Here is an 18259-nt window from a genome sequence, read left to right on the forward strand (position 1 = left end):
CTGTGCAAAAGCTTTTTATCTTGATGAAATCCCAATAGTTCATTTTTGCCCTGGCTTCCCGTGCCTTTGGCGATGTTTCTAGGAAGAAGTTGCTGCGGCTGAGGTCGAAGAGGTTGCTACCTGTGTTCTCCTTTAGGATTTTGATGGACTCCTGTCTCACGTTTAGGTCTTTCAACCATTTGGAGTCTATTTTTGTGTGTGGTGTAAGGAAATGGTCCAGTTTCGTTCTTCTGCATGTGGCTGAAACTGGACACATTTTTAACTATAATGAGGTAACTAAAACTATGGCAACCTTTTCAGAATTGGGATTCTATTAAATGTACAGTTTGGGGTTTGTTTTTTCTTTTGTATTGGTAATTTTTGGTGAAAGCCTTCAGGCCAAAGTCACTTTTGCAAATCAGAATATGTCAAAATTAGCTAATGAAGGAAATTACTTAAAATGTTCAGTGGAAGTAGACATCACTGTAGTTAGAACCTTTCTCACTTTAAATGACATTTACAGTAATATTTGAATTCATCAGAATTGTGAATTGCCAGATATTTGAACAGAGGAAATATTTTTTAAGTAAACAAAATGAACTTTGAAATTCATTTAATGATGAAGGTATATATAATGAAAATATTGGAATGTTGTTTCACATTATCATATTTCAGTTGTTACAAATTTGGGCAATCATTAAGACTAGAGAAACATAGAACTTATAACTATACATGAAATTAAAAAACGTTGACTTTAAAAATTTAGAATCTTTTCACTGTTTTCTAATTTCTCACAGTATATATTGCTCTTTAATTTTACCAACTTCCTTTTTAGTTATTAAAGAAGCATATAATGGCAGATAGTACCAAATGGAAGTTTCAAGGGGAGATTCCTAAAGTATTTGGATTGATCTTTAATTATTGGTTGCTTACAGTGGCAAAAAGCTTCAAGGTAGATTTTTGAGGATGATTCTTCTCCCCTTGCACCCACCCTTTTCTTGGTTAAAACTCTGGAATCAAGCTACATTCAGGGTTTTATAGATGAAGGTAAATTATGTTATCATTGCAGAGAGCCACATACAGTTGTTGTATTATTATTTTTTTTAACATTCACTCAATAAAATTGCTTATTTAAAACTAGGAGCCAAGAGATACGGTAAATATAGGCGTACATAGGAGATCCTGCAGGTTCAGTTCCAGACCACTGCAGTAAACTGAATATTGCAATAAAGTGAGTCAAATGATTTTTATGGTTTCCCAGTGCATATAAAAGTTATGTTTACACTATACTGTAGTCTACTAAGTGTATAATAGCATTATGTCTTAAAAAATGGGGCACCTGGGTGGCTCAGTCTTTAAGCGTCTGCCTTTGGCTCAGGTCATGATCCCAGGGTCCTGGGATCGAGTCCCACATCGGGCTCCCTGCTCCGCGGGAAGCCTGCTTCTCCCTCTCCCACTCCCCCTGCTTGTGTTCCTGCTCTCACTATCTCTCTCTCTCTCTGTCAAATAAATAAAATCTTTAAAAAAAAAAAGTCAGTATACGTAACTTAATTAAAAAATACTTTATTGCTGGGCGCCTGGGTGGCTCAGTTGGTTAAGCGACTGCCTTCGGCTCAGGTCATGATCCTGGAGTCCCGGGATCAAGTCCCACATCGGGCTTCCTGCTCAGCGGGGAGTCTGCTTCTCCCTCTGACCCTCTTCCCTCTCGTGCTTTCTATCTGTCATTCTCTCTCTCTCAAATAAATAAATAAAATCTTTAAAAAAAAATACTTTATTGCTAAAAAGTGCTAGCCATTGGGACGCCTGGGTGGCTCAGTTGGTTAAGCGACTGCCTTCGGCTCAGGTCATGATCCTGGAGTCCCAGGATCCAGCCCCACATCAGGCTCCCTGCTCAGCCCGGAGTCTGTTTCTCCCTCTGACCCTCCCTCCTCTCTCTCATTCTCTCTCTCATATAAATATAAAAAATCTTAAAAAAAGGAATATGCTAGCCATCATGTTCGCTTTCACCCAGTTGTAATCTTTTTGTTGGTGGAAGGCCTTCCTCGAATTTGATGGCTGCCAACTGAGCCCAGTGGTAGTTGTTGAAAGTTGGGTGGCTGTGGCAGTTTCTTAAAATAAGACAATAGTGACTTTTGCCATATTGACTGACTCTGTTTCATGACTAATTTCTCTGTAGCATGCAGTGCTGTTGGATACTATTTTACCCACAATGAAACTTTCAAAATTGGAGTCAGTCCTATCTGTTGGAGTACACCCTGCTGCTGCTTTATCAGCTGAGTTTGTGTAATATTATAAATCTTTGTTGTCAGCAGTCTTAAGAGCATCTTCACCAGGAGTAGATTCCATCTCAGGAAACCACTTTCCTTGTTCATCCATAAGAAGCAATATCCTCATCCTTTCAAGTTTTATCATGAATTGCAGCAATTCAGTCACATCTTCAAGCTCCACTTCTAATTCTCTTGCTATTTCCACCACATCTGCAATTATTCCTCCACTGAAATCTTGAACCCCTGAAAGTCATCCATGAGGGTTAGAATCAACTTCTTTTGAATTCCTGTGAATATTGATATTTTGGCCTCTTGTCATAAATCACGAACATTCTTAATGATATCTAGCATGGTGAATCCTTTCCGGAAGGTTTTCTATTTACTTTGTCCGGATTCATCAGAGGAATTACTATCTATGGCAGTTATAGCCTTACAAGATGCATTTCTTCTTTTTTTTTTTTTAAAGATTCTATTTGACAGAGACACAGCGAGAGAGGGAACACAAGCAGGGGGAGTGGGAGAGGGAGAAGCAGGCTTCCCGCTGAGCAGGGAGCCTGATATGGGGCTCGATCCCAGGACCCTGGGATCATGACCTGAGCCAAAGGCAGACGCTTAATGACTGAGCCACCCAGGCACCTCACAAGATGTATTTCTTAAGTAATGAGACTTGAAATTCAAAATGACTCCTTGATCTACGGGTTGCAAAATAGATGTTGTGTTAGCAGGCATGAAAATTAACATTAACGTACATCTCCAGAGCTCTTGGGTATCCAGGTGCTTTATCAGTGAGCAGTAATATTTTGAAAGGAATCTTTTTTCTGAGCTGTAGATTTCAGCAGTGGCCTTAAAATAACAAACCGTGTTGTAAACAGATGTGCTCTCATCCAGGCTTTGTTCCATTTATAGAGCACAGACAGAGTAGATTTAGCATAATTCCTAAGGAACCAATGATTATCAGAATGGTAAATGAGCATTGGCTTTAATTTAAAGTCACCAGCTGCATTAGCCCTTAACAAGAGCATCAACCTGTTCTTGGAACCTTTGAAGTCAGGCATCAACTTCTCTCTAGCTATGAAAGTTCTAGATGGCATCTCCAATAGAAGGCTGTTTCACCTACATTGAAGATCTGTTGTTGATTGTAGCCACCGTCATTAATTATCTAAGTTAGATCTTCTAGATAACTTGCTGCAGCTTCTGTATCAGACTTGTTTCACCTTGCACTTTTATGTTATGGAGATGGCTTTTTCCCTTAAAGCTTATTTACCAACCTCTGCTGGCTTCAGACTTTTCTTCAGCTTTCTCACCTCTCTCAGCCTTCATGGAATTGAAGGGAGTTAAGGCCCTACCCTTGTATTAGGCTTTGCCTTAAGGGAATGCTGTGGCTGGTTTGATCTTTTATCCAGACCACTTAAACTTCTTCCATATCAGTAATAAGACCATTTTGCTTTCTTATCATTCATGTGTGCACTGGAGTAGCACTTTGAATTTCCTTCAAGAACTTTTCCTTTCCATCCAGAACTTGGCTGTTTGACAGAAGAGGCCTTACCTTTCAGCCTGTCTCAGTTTTTGGCATACCTTCCTCACTAAGCTTAATCATTTCTAGCTTTGGATTTGAAGTGAGAGACAAGTGACATCTTTTCGCTTGAACCCTTAGAAACCATGGTAGGGTTGTTAATTGGCCTGATTTCAGTACTGTTGTGTTTTAGGGAATAGGGAAGCCAGAGGAGAAGGAAAAGAGACTGGGAACGGCTGCTTGTTAGAAAAAGTCAGAACACACACCTTTATCAGTTGCATTTGCTGTCTTATATGGGTGTGGTTTGTGGAGCCATAAAACAGTTAAAATAGCAACATCAGAGATCACTGATCACAGATCACCGTAACAAATATAATAATAAAAATTCAGAAATATTGCAAGAATTACCAAAATGTAATACAAAGACATGAAGTAAGCAAATGCTGTTAGAGAAATGGCATCAGTATAGATTGTCGAGGCAGAGCTGCCATAAATCTTCAATTTCTAAAGCACAGTAAAATGAGGCATGCATGTAAAACGATTTAGAAAGATTGGTAGGCTATTTTAATCAGGACAGCGTTAGAAAGGGGGCATTCTAGAAGGGTAATTTATTTTAATATATATTATAATGTATCGGCAAGAAGATTGTTAAGACTATGGCAAAAAAAACTTTAGAAGAAACAGTATGAAAGTAAGCCTTAAAGTAGAAGAAAGATTCTATTTTTTGTTTTATGTGCTTGTAATTCATAAAACAGTCACCACTTCTGGATTCACTGCTGACCTCAGGCTTGCTCACAGATTTCTACAACCAGTCAATACCTTTATTGTGTTTGGCAAGAATTTCTTAAGGCCACCCAAGCTATTTGCAACAGGTCATTGCTTCTAAAGCTTGCATTTTTATTTTTATTTTTTTAAAGATTTTATCCATTCATTTATTCATTTATTTATTTTTTAAAGATTTTATCCATTCATTTATTTATTAAGAGAGAGAGAAAGAGCATGAGCAGCGAGGGTAGGGACAGAAGCAGGCTCCCCAGTGAGCAGGGAGCCCTGCGCAGAGCTCGATCCCAGGACCCTAGGATCATGACCTGAGCCTAAGGCAGCTGCTTAACGACTAAGCCACTCAGGTGCCTCCAAAAGCTTGCTTTTTTAGAAGTGTGGCTTGATTTCCATTGAAGTCAGTTTTGTTCTCTAAAAAAAGTCATACAAATTAAGAAGGAAGATTGAGTGAATTGTATAAATCAGCTTATTTCTGATTAAGGTACGTCAATGTGTTTTGCATAATGTTTTTGTATTTTACTATGGATATATAAAGTCTCCAACACTCTTGACTCTAAAATTTTGATGTTTTATTTACATACAGGGAATCAAGTAGTTAATAAATTATAATAATTTAAAATGCTATCTAAAGCTTAAAATTTTAGTAATGATAATAAATCTTGTAAACTTTAGGTTTTATCATATAATGTGTTGTGATGAGTCAGGTCACCAAAATTGATTCACAATTATGTTTTAGACATAACATAGGATTATCTTTATGTAACAAAAAAAAAACCCAGGTAAATTATTTGAAAACCATTAATAATTTCTCCCAGTAGTATATGGAGGCAATTTTGTGGAAAGATGTGGTAACATTTTCTTCCTCTTTAACCCTAATTGTTTTCTTTTTCAGTTTCATATAGTTAGCCCTTGGAGGACATAAAGAGACAAAGAATTATTGTGTGTGTGTGTGTATCCATCCATCCCTGTTTGGGTCCTCCCCTCCCCTGTTTTGTTGTTGTTGTTGTTTGATGAGTATCTGTGTTCCTTAGGAGACCATATAAATAAGATTAACTTAATCTCCCCATACAGATATAGTTAAATTATCTTCTCATGAAGAAAACACTCCATTTTCTTTTTTTTTTTTTAAGATTTTATTTATTTATTTGACAGAGAGACACAGCGAGAGAGGGAACACAAGCAGGGGGAGTGGGAGAGGGAGAAGCAGGCTCCCCACGGAGCAGGGAGTCCAATGCGGGCCTCAATCCCAGGACCCCAGGATCATGACCTGAGCTGAAGGCAGATACTTAACAGCTGAGCTACCCAGGTGCCCCAAAAAACACTCCGTTTTCAATCTTAACTTCTAACCAGAGATTTTAAAAATGCTTCCCTCGTATGTTTATGATCCTATAAACTACCATTGTGAACATAACTCAGTGTTTCAGTTGTATTTACATTTTTCATTTCATGGAAAGGATAAAACATTTAGTTCTAGGATCCTATACTGTTTGTAGAACCGAACCTTCTGGATATTAGATAATTTGTTATTTTGTTAAGTTCTTAGGATTAAATGATGATGCTATGAGAATGGATGGTACTGAAAACATGAAAGTGTGGAAGAAAACTATGGTGGTGTTTTCATTTTATGCGTAAACTTTTCTTTTTAAGATTTTATTTGTTTGAGAGAGAGAGAGCGCACCAGAGGGAGCACAAGCGGTGGAGAGGGAGAAGCAGGCTGCCCATCAAGCAGAGAGCCTGAAGTAGGGCTCGATCCCGGGACCCTGGGATCATGACCTGAGCCGAAGGCAGATGCTTAGCCGACAGAGCCACCCATGTGCCTCTGCATAGACAAAATAACTTGCCCATTGACCTGCTGGATATTGTCTTAAATGACTTAAAGTCATCAGTTATCTTTAGGCCACAATGTCTGATAAAAATACTTAATCAGAAAAGTTATTTTTAAATTTTTTGAAAAGATTTTGTTTATTTATTTGAGAAAGAGAGCATGAGCAGGTGGAGGGAAAGGGAGAAGCAGGCTCCCCGCTGAGCAGGGAGCCCCACATGGGGCTGTATCCCAGGACTGAGCCACCCAGGTGCCCCAGAAAAGTTATTTTTAGAGAAAAAAACTTAACACACCAAAGCAGTTCTAATTTTCTTTAAGCTGTTGACTGAAATTGGTTTGTTTGGATCAATGTAGGATAAAGAACATTCATCACTTTATTTTTTCTATTTTTGTTTCTAAGTAAATATAAAACTAATGCTGAGAATATTGCTTAAAAAATATATTTAAAAATTTTAAAATATTGAAATGTTGGAGTTCGCTATTTTCCCTTACACAACAGAATCATTTTTTAGCCAATAAAAAATGCACCTAAATGTCATTTAAAATTTCTGAACATCAGTCCCATTTCCAGAACTATTTACCAATTAATAGTATGAATTGAAAACAGAATTTCATTGTATTGACTATATCATTTCTATTAAGAAATTATTAGAAATTAGATTTTTCTTACATGGTTTCAGAACATAAATAATTTAGCCAGAATGAGCGTGTATCACATTATTTCCTTGATTATATGAATGAGGCAAGAATAGTATGGATAATAAGAAATGTTAGCCCATTTTCTCTTTCTGCCATTCGAATCTTTATAATTTTGTTTTTGAAAGATAGAAATTCTTTATTTATTTATTTATTTGGTTTAAATCATAGTATCGATTCTAGGCTTCTGAATTAACCAAAACCAACCAGGAATTATGAAAACATGTACACCCAGGACTTAATTACCTATTGATTTTAATTATGTAAAATTTTTAAATATCTTAATATATATGTAGAGAAATTTAAAAATTCTTAATAAATGAGATATATGAAGCATAGGATTTTTTTTTTAATTAAAACAAAATTTTATTCTCATTCCAGTACTTTTTTTGGGAAATATGCACATAAACAAAATGTAAAGAAAATCCATCTCTGTTTTTTGCCTGGAAGTAAAATCAGAAATCTCCTGAGTATTTTTCTTCTCTACTTTCATATTTTAGTAGAAATTGTATTTTAACATTTGCCACAATTTATTATTTCACAGGAATATACAAACCACACAGATCTTTTACTTGGTGTGGACACAAACAATTCACATTTGCAGCATCAGATTTTTTTTTTCTTCCAAATCTTTTTTTTATTTTTTTAATGCTACCTATAAGACATACACTTGTTTTTTTTAGTTGACATATAATGTATTATTTGTTTCAGGGGTACAGGTCTGTGATTCATCAGTCTTATATAATACCCAATGAATAGGATTAATGTTGGAACACTATCTTTAGGGAAATTCTCATTTTTCCTTGTGGATGGTATCAGTCTTTATATTTGATGAGTATAATCCTCATTGACCTAAGAGAATATACCTTATCTTTCAAAGTGGGTGATTTTTCTGCTTCAAAACCAGATACATTATTATATTTGGAAGGCTAAACATAGTACAGGAATGTATCAGGGAAACTCATTTGTGAAAGTCTTAAAAAATAGTTTATCTCAGTATATTTTTCTTTAATTATTAATGAAAGGATTTGGTCATTGAGTTATTTTCCTGTGCTCATGAATATATATATTCATAACATATGTGTGTATGTGTGTGTGTATAAAATACAGCCATTTATAGAAATAGAGTTTGTAGTCAGTTTGCCATCAAATTGCATTGCCTTGATTAGAAGTGTCTAATCATGCTTTGTACCAGTAATTTATTTTTTTATTTTAAATCATGGTTAGGCAGACTACCACCACAAGCCTGCCTCCTGTTTCTATAAGGCCTTTTACTTTTTTTTTTGCTGGTAAAACATTTAGGTCTTTTGCAGTTTTAAACAGGAAAAAAGTTGCAAGAAGAAGAATATGTCATGACACCTGAATATTCTGTGAAATTCAGGCTTCATAGAATGCCAGTAAATAAAGTTATTAGAACACAGCCATGCTGGTTCATTTATGTATTGTTTATGGTATTCTTGGCAGCTTTTGGTACTACAATTCAGTGTTGAGTACTTGGAGTAGAGACAGTATGACCTTCAAAACCTAACTTACTTACTCTCTGGCCCTTTATAGGAAAAGTTAGCAATTTTTTTTGCCAATCCTTGGTTTAAATAATGAAAATATATGGAAGCTCTCATTGGTAGATTTAATTAAACTGCAGATGGTTTAGACAACTGTTATTTGAATATCTTTGTAGTAGCTCTCAGACTAAGTAGGTTTCCTGTTCCTGTAAATCCTTACTAACAAAGTGGATTCTTTTATAAGTTATACAAGAACTGCTATGATAGCAGTGGATGTCACTCTTGACCTGTACGGACTTAACATTCACATTTTTAACTGTTAGCTAGTAACCCCAGGGATCTAAGGACAAGCAATCATTTGTAGTTTTGCTGAAGTATGAATTTAAATTATGACTGTGGGAAAATGGCGTGGCAATGCATGTTTAATCACCTAACTTGACATTCAAGATACAGGTAGTTACTTTTATGAGTAACTCTTAATAAAATACAGTCAAATGTGATTTTTTTATGGGGAAATTTATGTAATACGGGATTTAAGAGGTCATCCCAAAGGTCAAGGATTTTATTGCAGGGAGAAAAATCAGTCCATTACTAAGCCACATATCAATATCAGTTTAAAAGCAGGTATTAGGTCATTGTGTATCAGAAATTGTCCAAATGGAGAGAAAGCTGGTTTTGAGATACTTCTTGTATTCTAAAATGAAAAGTGCTATCCCTGGGGGCACCTGGGTGGCTCAGTCGTTAAGCATCTGCCTTCTGCTCAGGTCATGATCCCAGAGTCCTGGGATAGAGCCCCATGTCTGGCTCCCTGCTCAGCGAGGAGTCTACTTCTCCCTCTGCTCCTCCCCCCCCCCCATGCTCTCTGTCTCATAAATAAATAAAATCTTTAAAAAAAAGTACTATCCTAAATATCAGTTAGGATTTTAAAGCAAATCTCTGACAGCTATTAAGCCAATCAGTTCCGTCACCTAGATAGAAACTAACAGCTGGTTTATTATTCTCTAATTCAAGCCTCTGTGGGCTGTTCTGTCAGTAGTTACATCCAGAGTTTATGTGACATAAAGAAATTATTTGTTGAACCAGTAAGAAGTGCTTTGTCATGGTAAGACAAATCGTTCCCTTACTCTCTTAGAAAATTTGTTACAGATATTATGAACACTGTCATAATATTCCTATCATTAAACCTAGTGAGACATATCTGAATATCTTAGTGCCGTAATCTTATTTTTTTATACTATTGTAATTGTTATTTTTTTCCTTTGAACTGGAGTGAAGTAGAGAACCACTTAAAAAATAAGGTTAGTATAATAGTCTTACTATCAGAATACAAATTCTAACCTGCTTAATTTTTATATTTTGAGAAATGCTTTTTTTAATAAGATTCCATCATATTCTTCTTTACACATGAAAAAAAATCCGTGTTTTTTTTTATTATCTCAAATAGTAATTTAGGGCAGTGTTTATCTAGAAATACAGCGTTTGAGAATTTGTAGCTCATGACCAAGTCACATTGCCAAAGAGATTATATCCTCTTTGATGCTTTCTGATTGTAAGATTGCATGAGTTTAACATCCTAAGTGACCCCTGTCAGATGAGTGTTAGATGGTTGCTACCTATGGAATCTCACATAACTAATGTGGGGGGGTTACAGCAATATAACTTCCTCCTGATGTTCAGTTCTTCACTTTTGACCCATTCTGACTTACTAAGATAAAGTCTTTTATTTCTTTCACTGCCCTTTACTTACCTATAATGTGAAGAAATGTTTCAAATTTTGAATGGCAGTTATAGTAAACAGTCTAATTCATTCCGTTTCATTTTACCAATTCAGGGGAGAAAGAGTAGGTGAAAGGAGCCTGAGCTCTTTAGAATTATAGAACTAGGTTCAAATGCTAGGTCTTTCCATCACATTCTGACTGTATAGCCATGGACCTCTCTATGTATAACATGTAAAAAGGGCATAGTAACTTAGGCCTCAGAAAAGTGTTAAAGAAATTGATTTGTATGAAAGCATCTAGCATGGTATCTGCCATAGTAAACGTGCGCAATAATGTTAGCTGTTGTTATATACATTTAAGGTGCCCCACTAGCGTTCAATTAGAGTTAACTTCTATCTTTGTAAAAGGTGAACAACATACAAGTGAACAATAAAGGTAGTCCAAAACCTCACTTAAGGCATTGTTTAAAACTTTTGCATGTTTTCTGTATAAGCTTCTAGTAAAGCAGATCTTGCTTACCTGATTTTTTTCCCATTAATCATTTGCTGGAAGTTATAATTCACAGAATAATACATTGGATAGAATTTATGGGGAAGAGGAGATTCACAGAGGGTGCTATTGCTTCACCATCTGGGTGATTTGTTTTTGGGAAATTGAAGAAATACATATTATTTCAGTTAATATAAAAATTATGTGTGTAGGTAACTTTTAGCTACTGAAAAGTGAAGTATTGTGTAGTTGATTTTTTTTTAAATCTCATACGAACTCAAGGCACAGCTGAAGTTCTTTATTAATCAATTGTATTCCAAAACATAGTAAATATTTGTATTAATAATATTAATTATAGATCCTTAGTTTCTCTTCTCTTGAGTTTGCCTTATATAGCCTTGTATCTGATTTTTAGCACTTTCACAAAATTGTTCAAATCAGTAAATAGAAAAACAAACCCCACCTTATTTGTCTACCTGGTAGCAACTCTTAGAAGATTTGATCATTTATCCTTTAAAGCGGGAATGATGACTACAACAGAAATACAGAAGCATCTGGGTGGCTTAGTCAGTTAAGCATCCAACTCTTGATTTCTGTTCAGGTCATGATCTCACAGTTGTGGGATTCAGACCTGCATTGGGCTCCACGCTCAGTGTGGACCCTGCTTGAGATTCTCTCTGTCCATCTCCCTATGCACCTTCCCCCCTGTTTGAGAGCATGCTCTCTCTCTCTCTCTCAAATAAATAAATAAATGAAAAAAAATTTTAAGGAAATACCTAAACTTACAGAGCACTATTCATAAAGAAGTACTTCAGCAACAATATGACTATCATAACCAGACAGTATGTTTGGGTAATTTTTTCGGTTTTAATTGATTTAGTAATACCATAGATAATTCAGAATTTGATGTCTTAAGAAAACTGGTTTCAGTTATTTTTTAAAAGTCTTACTAGGAAAACATATTCATTAAGATGGAAAGAGGCAGATATTAGTAACTGCTTTATGATGAGGAAATTGATATGTGGAAGTTTGAACTTCTATAAGGTCATTTCAGTAAATACATTCAAGTTACCAGTTTTTTTGTTTTTTGTTTTTTAAGATTTTATTTGAGAGAGAGCAGGAGGGGCAGAGAGAGAAAGAGGAACAGACTTCATGCTGAGCAGGGAGCCCGACTCACGGCTGGATCCCAGGACCCTGGGATCATGACCTGAGCTGAAGGCAGTTGGAGGAGCCTGCAACTCCTGATCTCAGGGTTGTGAGTTCAAGCCCCATGTTGGGTGTAGGGAGTGCTTACAAATAAAATTTTAAAAAAGAAAGAAAATGGGTCATTGTTGAGGAGGTATTTGTATGTTTAACGATCTTGGAAATATAGACCATTATCTTAACTTTTTAAATAAATAATATATAAATAAACGTTGAACAAATTTTTTATCCCAATAGGGTTTATTTTTTTACATAAACTACACCAGCATGGGGCTTGAACTCACGACCCCAAGATCAAGCGTCACATGCTCTACCAACTGAGCAGCCAGGCACTCCTAATTCTAATACTTTTAAACTGTAATATTTCAATACAAGAGATTGGTTTTATAGAGCATACCGGTACCTGTCTCCAAAGTATTGTCAGTGCTGATTTAATAGCAGTTTATTAATGCCTTCCACCCCAGAGTATAAAAGCTTGAGAGCAATAGACCATAGTAAACTTAGTATATAAGTTAGCACTGACATCCACATGATTGTGTGGTTTTCTATACAAGTGCCCATCTTTTTGCCAGTTAAATGTCTAGGATAAGAGAAGAGTGGTTGTAATAAAGGTGGGTGTTTAGAGAAGACTCACAACTACAGAAAACCAGAATGCAAATGTTTGAAGGACTATAGGTTAGGAAAGTGATTGTTTGACTTCAGGTAGTTAAGCTTGCATCTGTGTGTGGAAGTTAAAGATTTTAAAAGAACTTGATAGCTGTCAGAGCTATCTGGAAATGGTAATGGTTTTCCTTGGGAAATAGAATGTTTCCTGTGTTTTATCTGTCATAGACACACCTGGTTTGCATCATTTAGAGTCCAAACTTTCCATTGTATTTTCTGTTCCTAAGATGAAGAGGTTAACTAAGTGTGCAGTGCATTCATTGTTAAAGGAGTGTGGAGAAAAGGGATTCTAGAAAGTTTCTTTACCAAAAAGAACGTCATGGACATTTTCCCCCAGATGGCAGATTTTACCTACTTTTGTATGTTACTTTCCCACTGCGGTATTTCCTTCTGCAAAATATACAACATTTCTGTATATTTTCCAAAGAATATAGTTGATAACTTTGAAGTCCTTTATTTCTTCCTTTTGATGTTCACTAGGTATAAATGAAGCATCAGAGTATTTACCACACTATTATTGTAAAAATACATAGTAGTCCCTTACAGTAGTGATGAGATGAGAAGAAAAAGCTTTATTTAGATAAACTTTAGAGTAGAAGAGTGAAGTATGACCTACATGATTAGGGGTCCTTCTTTGTACTCTTCAGCCACTTTTTGACATTTCCAAATTGCCACATTATTTTAATTCACCAGATAGAATTCCCTTCACTTAGCTCCCTTCTGTTCACTGGTTTCCATGATCTGCCAGTCCACTTTTATAAGGGCCGCCAATTGACAGTGCTGCTTTGTTGTTCTTCCCAGCTCTACTCTAGGGCTCCTGCCGCTGATCTCAAATGCAGGAGCAGCAGAGGTGCTTTGAGAGAGAACAGAATGTCAAAGAGTCCAGCGGGGGACCAACAGATTGTGGGAAACCATGTGACTGTGTGATTCACATCTCCAAGGAGAGAGAACCGGTTGTTTCTGTGTCTAGATCCACCCTGTTATGAGGATAATACCATCAATAATGTAATTTTAATTGCCTGGATGCTTTGACACTGGCTTGAAAAAATAAAACTTAGCAGTGAAGTTACTGGTCAGATGAGTTTGAATAGAATTGAATTCTATGACATTTAAATCAAGATAGTGGATAATGACTTCTGTACTTTAAAACTCAAACATTTTAGGCATTAAGGGGAGAGAGAGAATTCATCTATGTGTATATGTATTGTCACTAAAATACTCAACTCAATTCTTTTGCTACCAACCTTAGATGACCTGATGCTATTTGGTTTGTATATTGCTTCTCATCGTGAAACCCTTAAAAATGTGACTTATCTAAGGCCAGACTTAAAGTTAGAAAACACATTAGTAAATTTCAGATTTTGTCTTTAGGACATTGTTGTCAAGGATCAACTCTTACCCTGGGTTAATTTCTTATGCTCTGTTATTATATAATTGCTAATGAACTATAACTTATGAATTTGTGTTTTTGCATACATTTAGATGAAGGAATTTTCTTCAATCCTTAGAAAATATAGGAGGGAAAGTTTGTAATATTAATGTTAGGACAGCATAACATGGACCTTTCTTTTAATCTGTAATTCTAGGACGACATAGACAGCCTAAACCCAGTTCTCAGGGACAACCCGCAACTTCAGGAAGAAGTGAAAGTCTGGGTAAAGGAACAAAAGGTTCAGGAGATTTTTATGCAAGGTAACTATTCTGAAATTATGCATTAAGGTTTTTTTTGGAACTGGGCAGTATTTGATGTTTGGTTTTGGTTGTTCAGTTACATGCAATGTTAATAGAAGACCCAGTTCAGTATTTTGAGTTCCCAGTCCAGGGAAAATAATAGCAAAATCATAATTTCAGTAGAAAGTTGGTAATTTCACCAGTTTATTAACTAATTTGAGCTAAATGACTGGCATGAAATTATAACCACACACAGGTGTTTTGTTAATAGGAAAATTTCCATATTACAGAATACAGTTAGGTGTGTCCTTCCTGGAGAAGGAAACATTGTTTGCAGTAGAGGATTGCCCAAGGGCACAATTGATTTCCTTTGAAGAATGCTGTTAGTATCTGATAAAAGTGACCTATTTCAGTTCAGCAGTGACCATTATACTAGTTTTAGTTTTGTTTCCCTTTTTTAGTAAGTTATAAATTTGTCTATAACATGTGACTTTCAAACCAGTAAGGTTTTATATAATTTCTAGTGATTTCGTTTTCTGCCAGTAGAATCACATACTGTAAGCTTTTTGTGAAATTGAATTGAAACTGGGAACCAGTATGATGTGAAGTATTGATGTTTTGTTGAATGTTTTTTAAAAAGGAATTTTGTTGTAAAATACTATGTTCATCCCAGTCCTCAACTTTCGTGTCATTTAATTTCAGCATTAATAATCTCTAAGCTGTGGCTCTTTTGCTCTTTTGTTATGGGTATTTATAGCAGCAGATCATCTAATTAAATTCTTCTTAGGCTAAACATTCTTTAAAATTTAATATAGAGAATATGAAAAATACACAGAAATAGAATATTTCAGTGACCTTCCATGTGCCTATCTTCTAGCCCCAATAACTATGATCCTGCCCCATCCACACTACTGCTTACTTCCATCATATTTCAGACATCACCAAATTCTGTTTTTAAACAAAGTCACCATTACCATTATTATGACCTCAAAATTAATAGTTCTTTAATATGAAATACTGGATACTCAGATTCAAATTTCCATTTGTTTCATAAATGCCTTATATGATTTCTAACAGGATTGACTGATTTTTATCATTGTTATTCATTTATTTTAAATCAGGGGATCTAAAAAATGTCCACAATTTAATTGGTTGATATGTCCCATCTCTTTTTTTCCTCCTTCCCTTGCAGTTTTTTGAAGATACCAGGCCAATATATATATACATATATATATGTTTTTTTTAGCAAATTTTGTTTCCTTATCATATTCTTAGAGGTGAAAAATTGAGGTAGTATAGTCCCTGGCCATCCTAAACAGAATTATTATGTGAGGCTGACTCCAAGTTGTGTTTTGTGGTAGGAATAAGACAGTTAAGAATTGAAAACTATGCTAGTGGAAATTGAAAATTGGTCATGTTTGGGGTTTTGCTATATTACATTTTTAGAGTCTTATTCTTCCATAGTTAGAAAAGACTAGAGTTTGTATAATTAGTTATCATGGCTCTGAATATATTTAATTTATAGGTCAAATGGAATATTTCCTATACATTTGTTAATTGACTTATTTTAGGCTGATACTGGCAGAGATTTTTTTTTTGAAACTGGCAAATAAATATTAAACCATTAATTGGTATGTTAAATGCCTTATAACTGTCAAAGAAAGCATCAGCCTAGGAATCAGAAAAATAAATTCATTCCTAGCTCTTTCACTTAAAATTTTATTTAACCTATCAACCTCACTTATTTTTATAAAAGGGAAAATAATATGAATTGAAGAAGATTAAATAAGCACTAGCACATGTTGAAAGCACTTTGTAAATTGTTCATATATAATACTATCATCAAGGTGTACCAGTTTCTGCCCCACTCCTCACAGTTCTTGTTAAACTTTTAAATATTTGATATCATTTTTAGTACCTGAATTGAAGAAATTTTTTTCTCCCATTATTCTCTTCTGTGGAGTGACTTTTGATAGGCATATTTAAATATATGCAGGTACATATCTTTTATTATTTAATCCTTCCCTTTAAAAAGTGAGTTTAATCCAAAAGTACAAGACACTATTTTATTTAAAAAGCATTTTAGTGCCGTGTTTTATAATTCACTTAACAGTTTCTATATGTTGTAAGACTGTGGCAGCTTTTTCTAGCTCTCACAGAAGAATTACAATTTATGGTTATTATGGTAGAGTTTCGGCAACTTAGAAAACTCAGGTATTGAGTTCCCAATTACCTTTCCATTTCAGCCAAGTAGTAGTCCTCTGTGTACCCCAAACCCTTTAAGTAGCTTTGTAACCTTATGACTTTCTAGACTACTCTAACTTTACATTTTATACTTAACTCAGGATCCCAGAAACATTCTTTCTGACTTAAAGTACTTTATTTCTATTGAGTTAGGAAATATATGTGTAGTAGAGTGTGTTCAATGATAACTTCACAATGATCTGGCTCTAAAGTATGTGTATATCACTTCTAATACATTTTTTTGAAAACCGATACTTGAATAGGATATTACTTATATATCACAAAGCTCATGTTTCTCCTAAAAGGTAGTCCTTCAATGAAAATGTCTCCATTTAAGATACCCCTATTTCTTGTGTGTGTGTGTTTTTTTAAGGTCCTTATTCATTAAATGGATACAGAGTGAGAGTATATAGACAAGACTCTGCCACCCAGTGGTTTACTGGCATAATTACTCATCATGATCTCTTCACTCGCACCATGATCGTTATGAATGATCAGGTAAATAGTCCAACTAATATTTTTGGAGAGATATTAATAATTCAGATATTCCATGCCTTCCAAAAAATGGTTCAACAGGTTGACACTAAATAATTTTCATCTCTAGGTATTTTTTGTAGTCATACACTCCTAATAAGTTTAAATGTATCTGATGCTAATTAGAGGTCACTTTAGGTCATAGGGAGATTAATGATAACAAATTTCAACAATGATTAAATAAGTCCCTGAAATAGAAGCATCAAACTCTAGTTGATTAGCCTCTTTTTTAATCCTTAGGTCACCTAAAATTTTCTTTCTTAAAATCTCGTTTTTCTGTCTCCAGTAATAAAAATATTTCCCAAATGATTGCTTTTCACTAATGAAAACTAAAGCACACCACCATAGGTCTTATCAAATCAAGTTTCATAGTTGGTATGCTCCTTTAAACTTTATGGTGAGTATTAAGGACACAAATTTCATATGAAGTTTTAAAGAACAGTCTGAATGTCTGTTATTTAAGTCTTTCAAAGCTGCGGTTTATTTACCAAAAAAAAAAAAAAAAAAATTATACCTTCCAAATTGAGTGGATTGTGGAGGGTGTATGAAGGAATGCCCCGTTAGAAACAATCCAAATGCTTTGGGTTAGAATTTTAGCCAAAATGCTGAATAAATTATATTGTTTAGTTGTATTTAGTTTCTTTCCTAAAACAGTGACAAACTTTCACTTCTCAATGAAACTTAGAATTGCCTTTCGTTTTTGAAGGAGTTGCTTCTTTAACCTGTCTTTTTAAAATTCTTATTAGTTGTGTCCATTTACCTAGTTTTTGTCATTTTCTTCGTCTTAAACTGTACTTTCTTAGTTTTATTTTACAGCTGGTTTTTGGAAATTACTTATTTTTAAAATACATTTTATGAGTTGGTATTATACTCCTGATTAATTCTTATCCTTACTTTTATACTTAATGTTATATTGACTAACTGATTGGATTTAATTTTTGTTCTTGTTTTGTGTCATGGATTAGGTACTAGAACCACAGAATGTCGATCCTTCTATGGTTCAAATGACCTTTCTAGATGATGTTGTTCACTCTTTGTTAAAAGGTGAAAATATTGGCATTACATCACGGCGAAGGTCTCGTGCCAGTCAAAATAGCAACGCTGTTCACGTATGTATGTTGTTAGTGATATATTATTATAAAATGTTTTTCCTCAGATTACTTAGGATCAGGTAGTAA

General features: G+C 34.9%; 1 protein-coding gene across 7 annotated transcripts in view; it reads left to right on the forward strand.

Annotated features, from left to right (window-relative positions):
* JMJD1C (jumonji domain containing 1C) overlaps nucleotides 1-18259 on the forward strand; it is a 270901-nt gene that overhangs the window by 209617 nt on the left and 43025 nt on the right. For 5 of the 7 annotated variants that reach the window (XM_073886201.1, XM_073886202.1, XM_073886203.1 and 2 more), the window contains 3 exons: nucleotides 14219-14324; nucleotides 16921-17045; nucleotides 18047-18190. In XM_073886201.1, the coding sequence (XP_073742302.1) occupies nucleotides 14219-14324; nucleotides 16921-17045; nucleotides 18047-18190 (375 nt within the window). Of the gene's footprint in view, nucleotides 1-14218; nucleotides 14325-16920; nucleotides 17046-18046; nucleotides 18195-18259 lie in introns of those variants that run through there. The other 2 variants (XM_025850167.2, XM_073886205.1) reach the window with 2 other exon arrangements.

This window comes from Callorhinus ursinus, unplaced genomic scaffold, assembly GCF_003265705.2.
Source record: "Callorhinus ursinus isolate GAN/ISIS: 27379988/994484 unplaced genomic scaffold, GSC_fseal_2.0 scaffold69, whole genome shotgun sequence".
Taxonomy (NCBI): domain Eukaryota; kingdom Metazoa; phylum Chordata; class Mammalia; order Carnivora; family Otariidae; genus Callorhinus; species Callorhinus ursinus.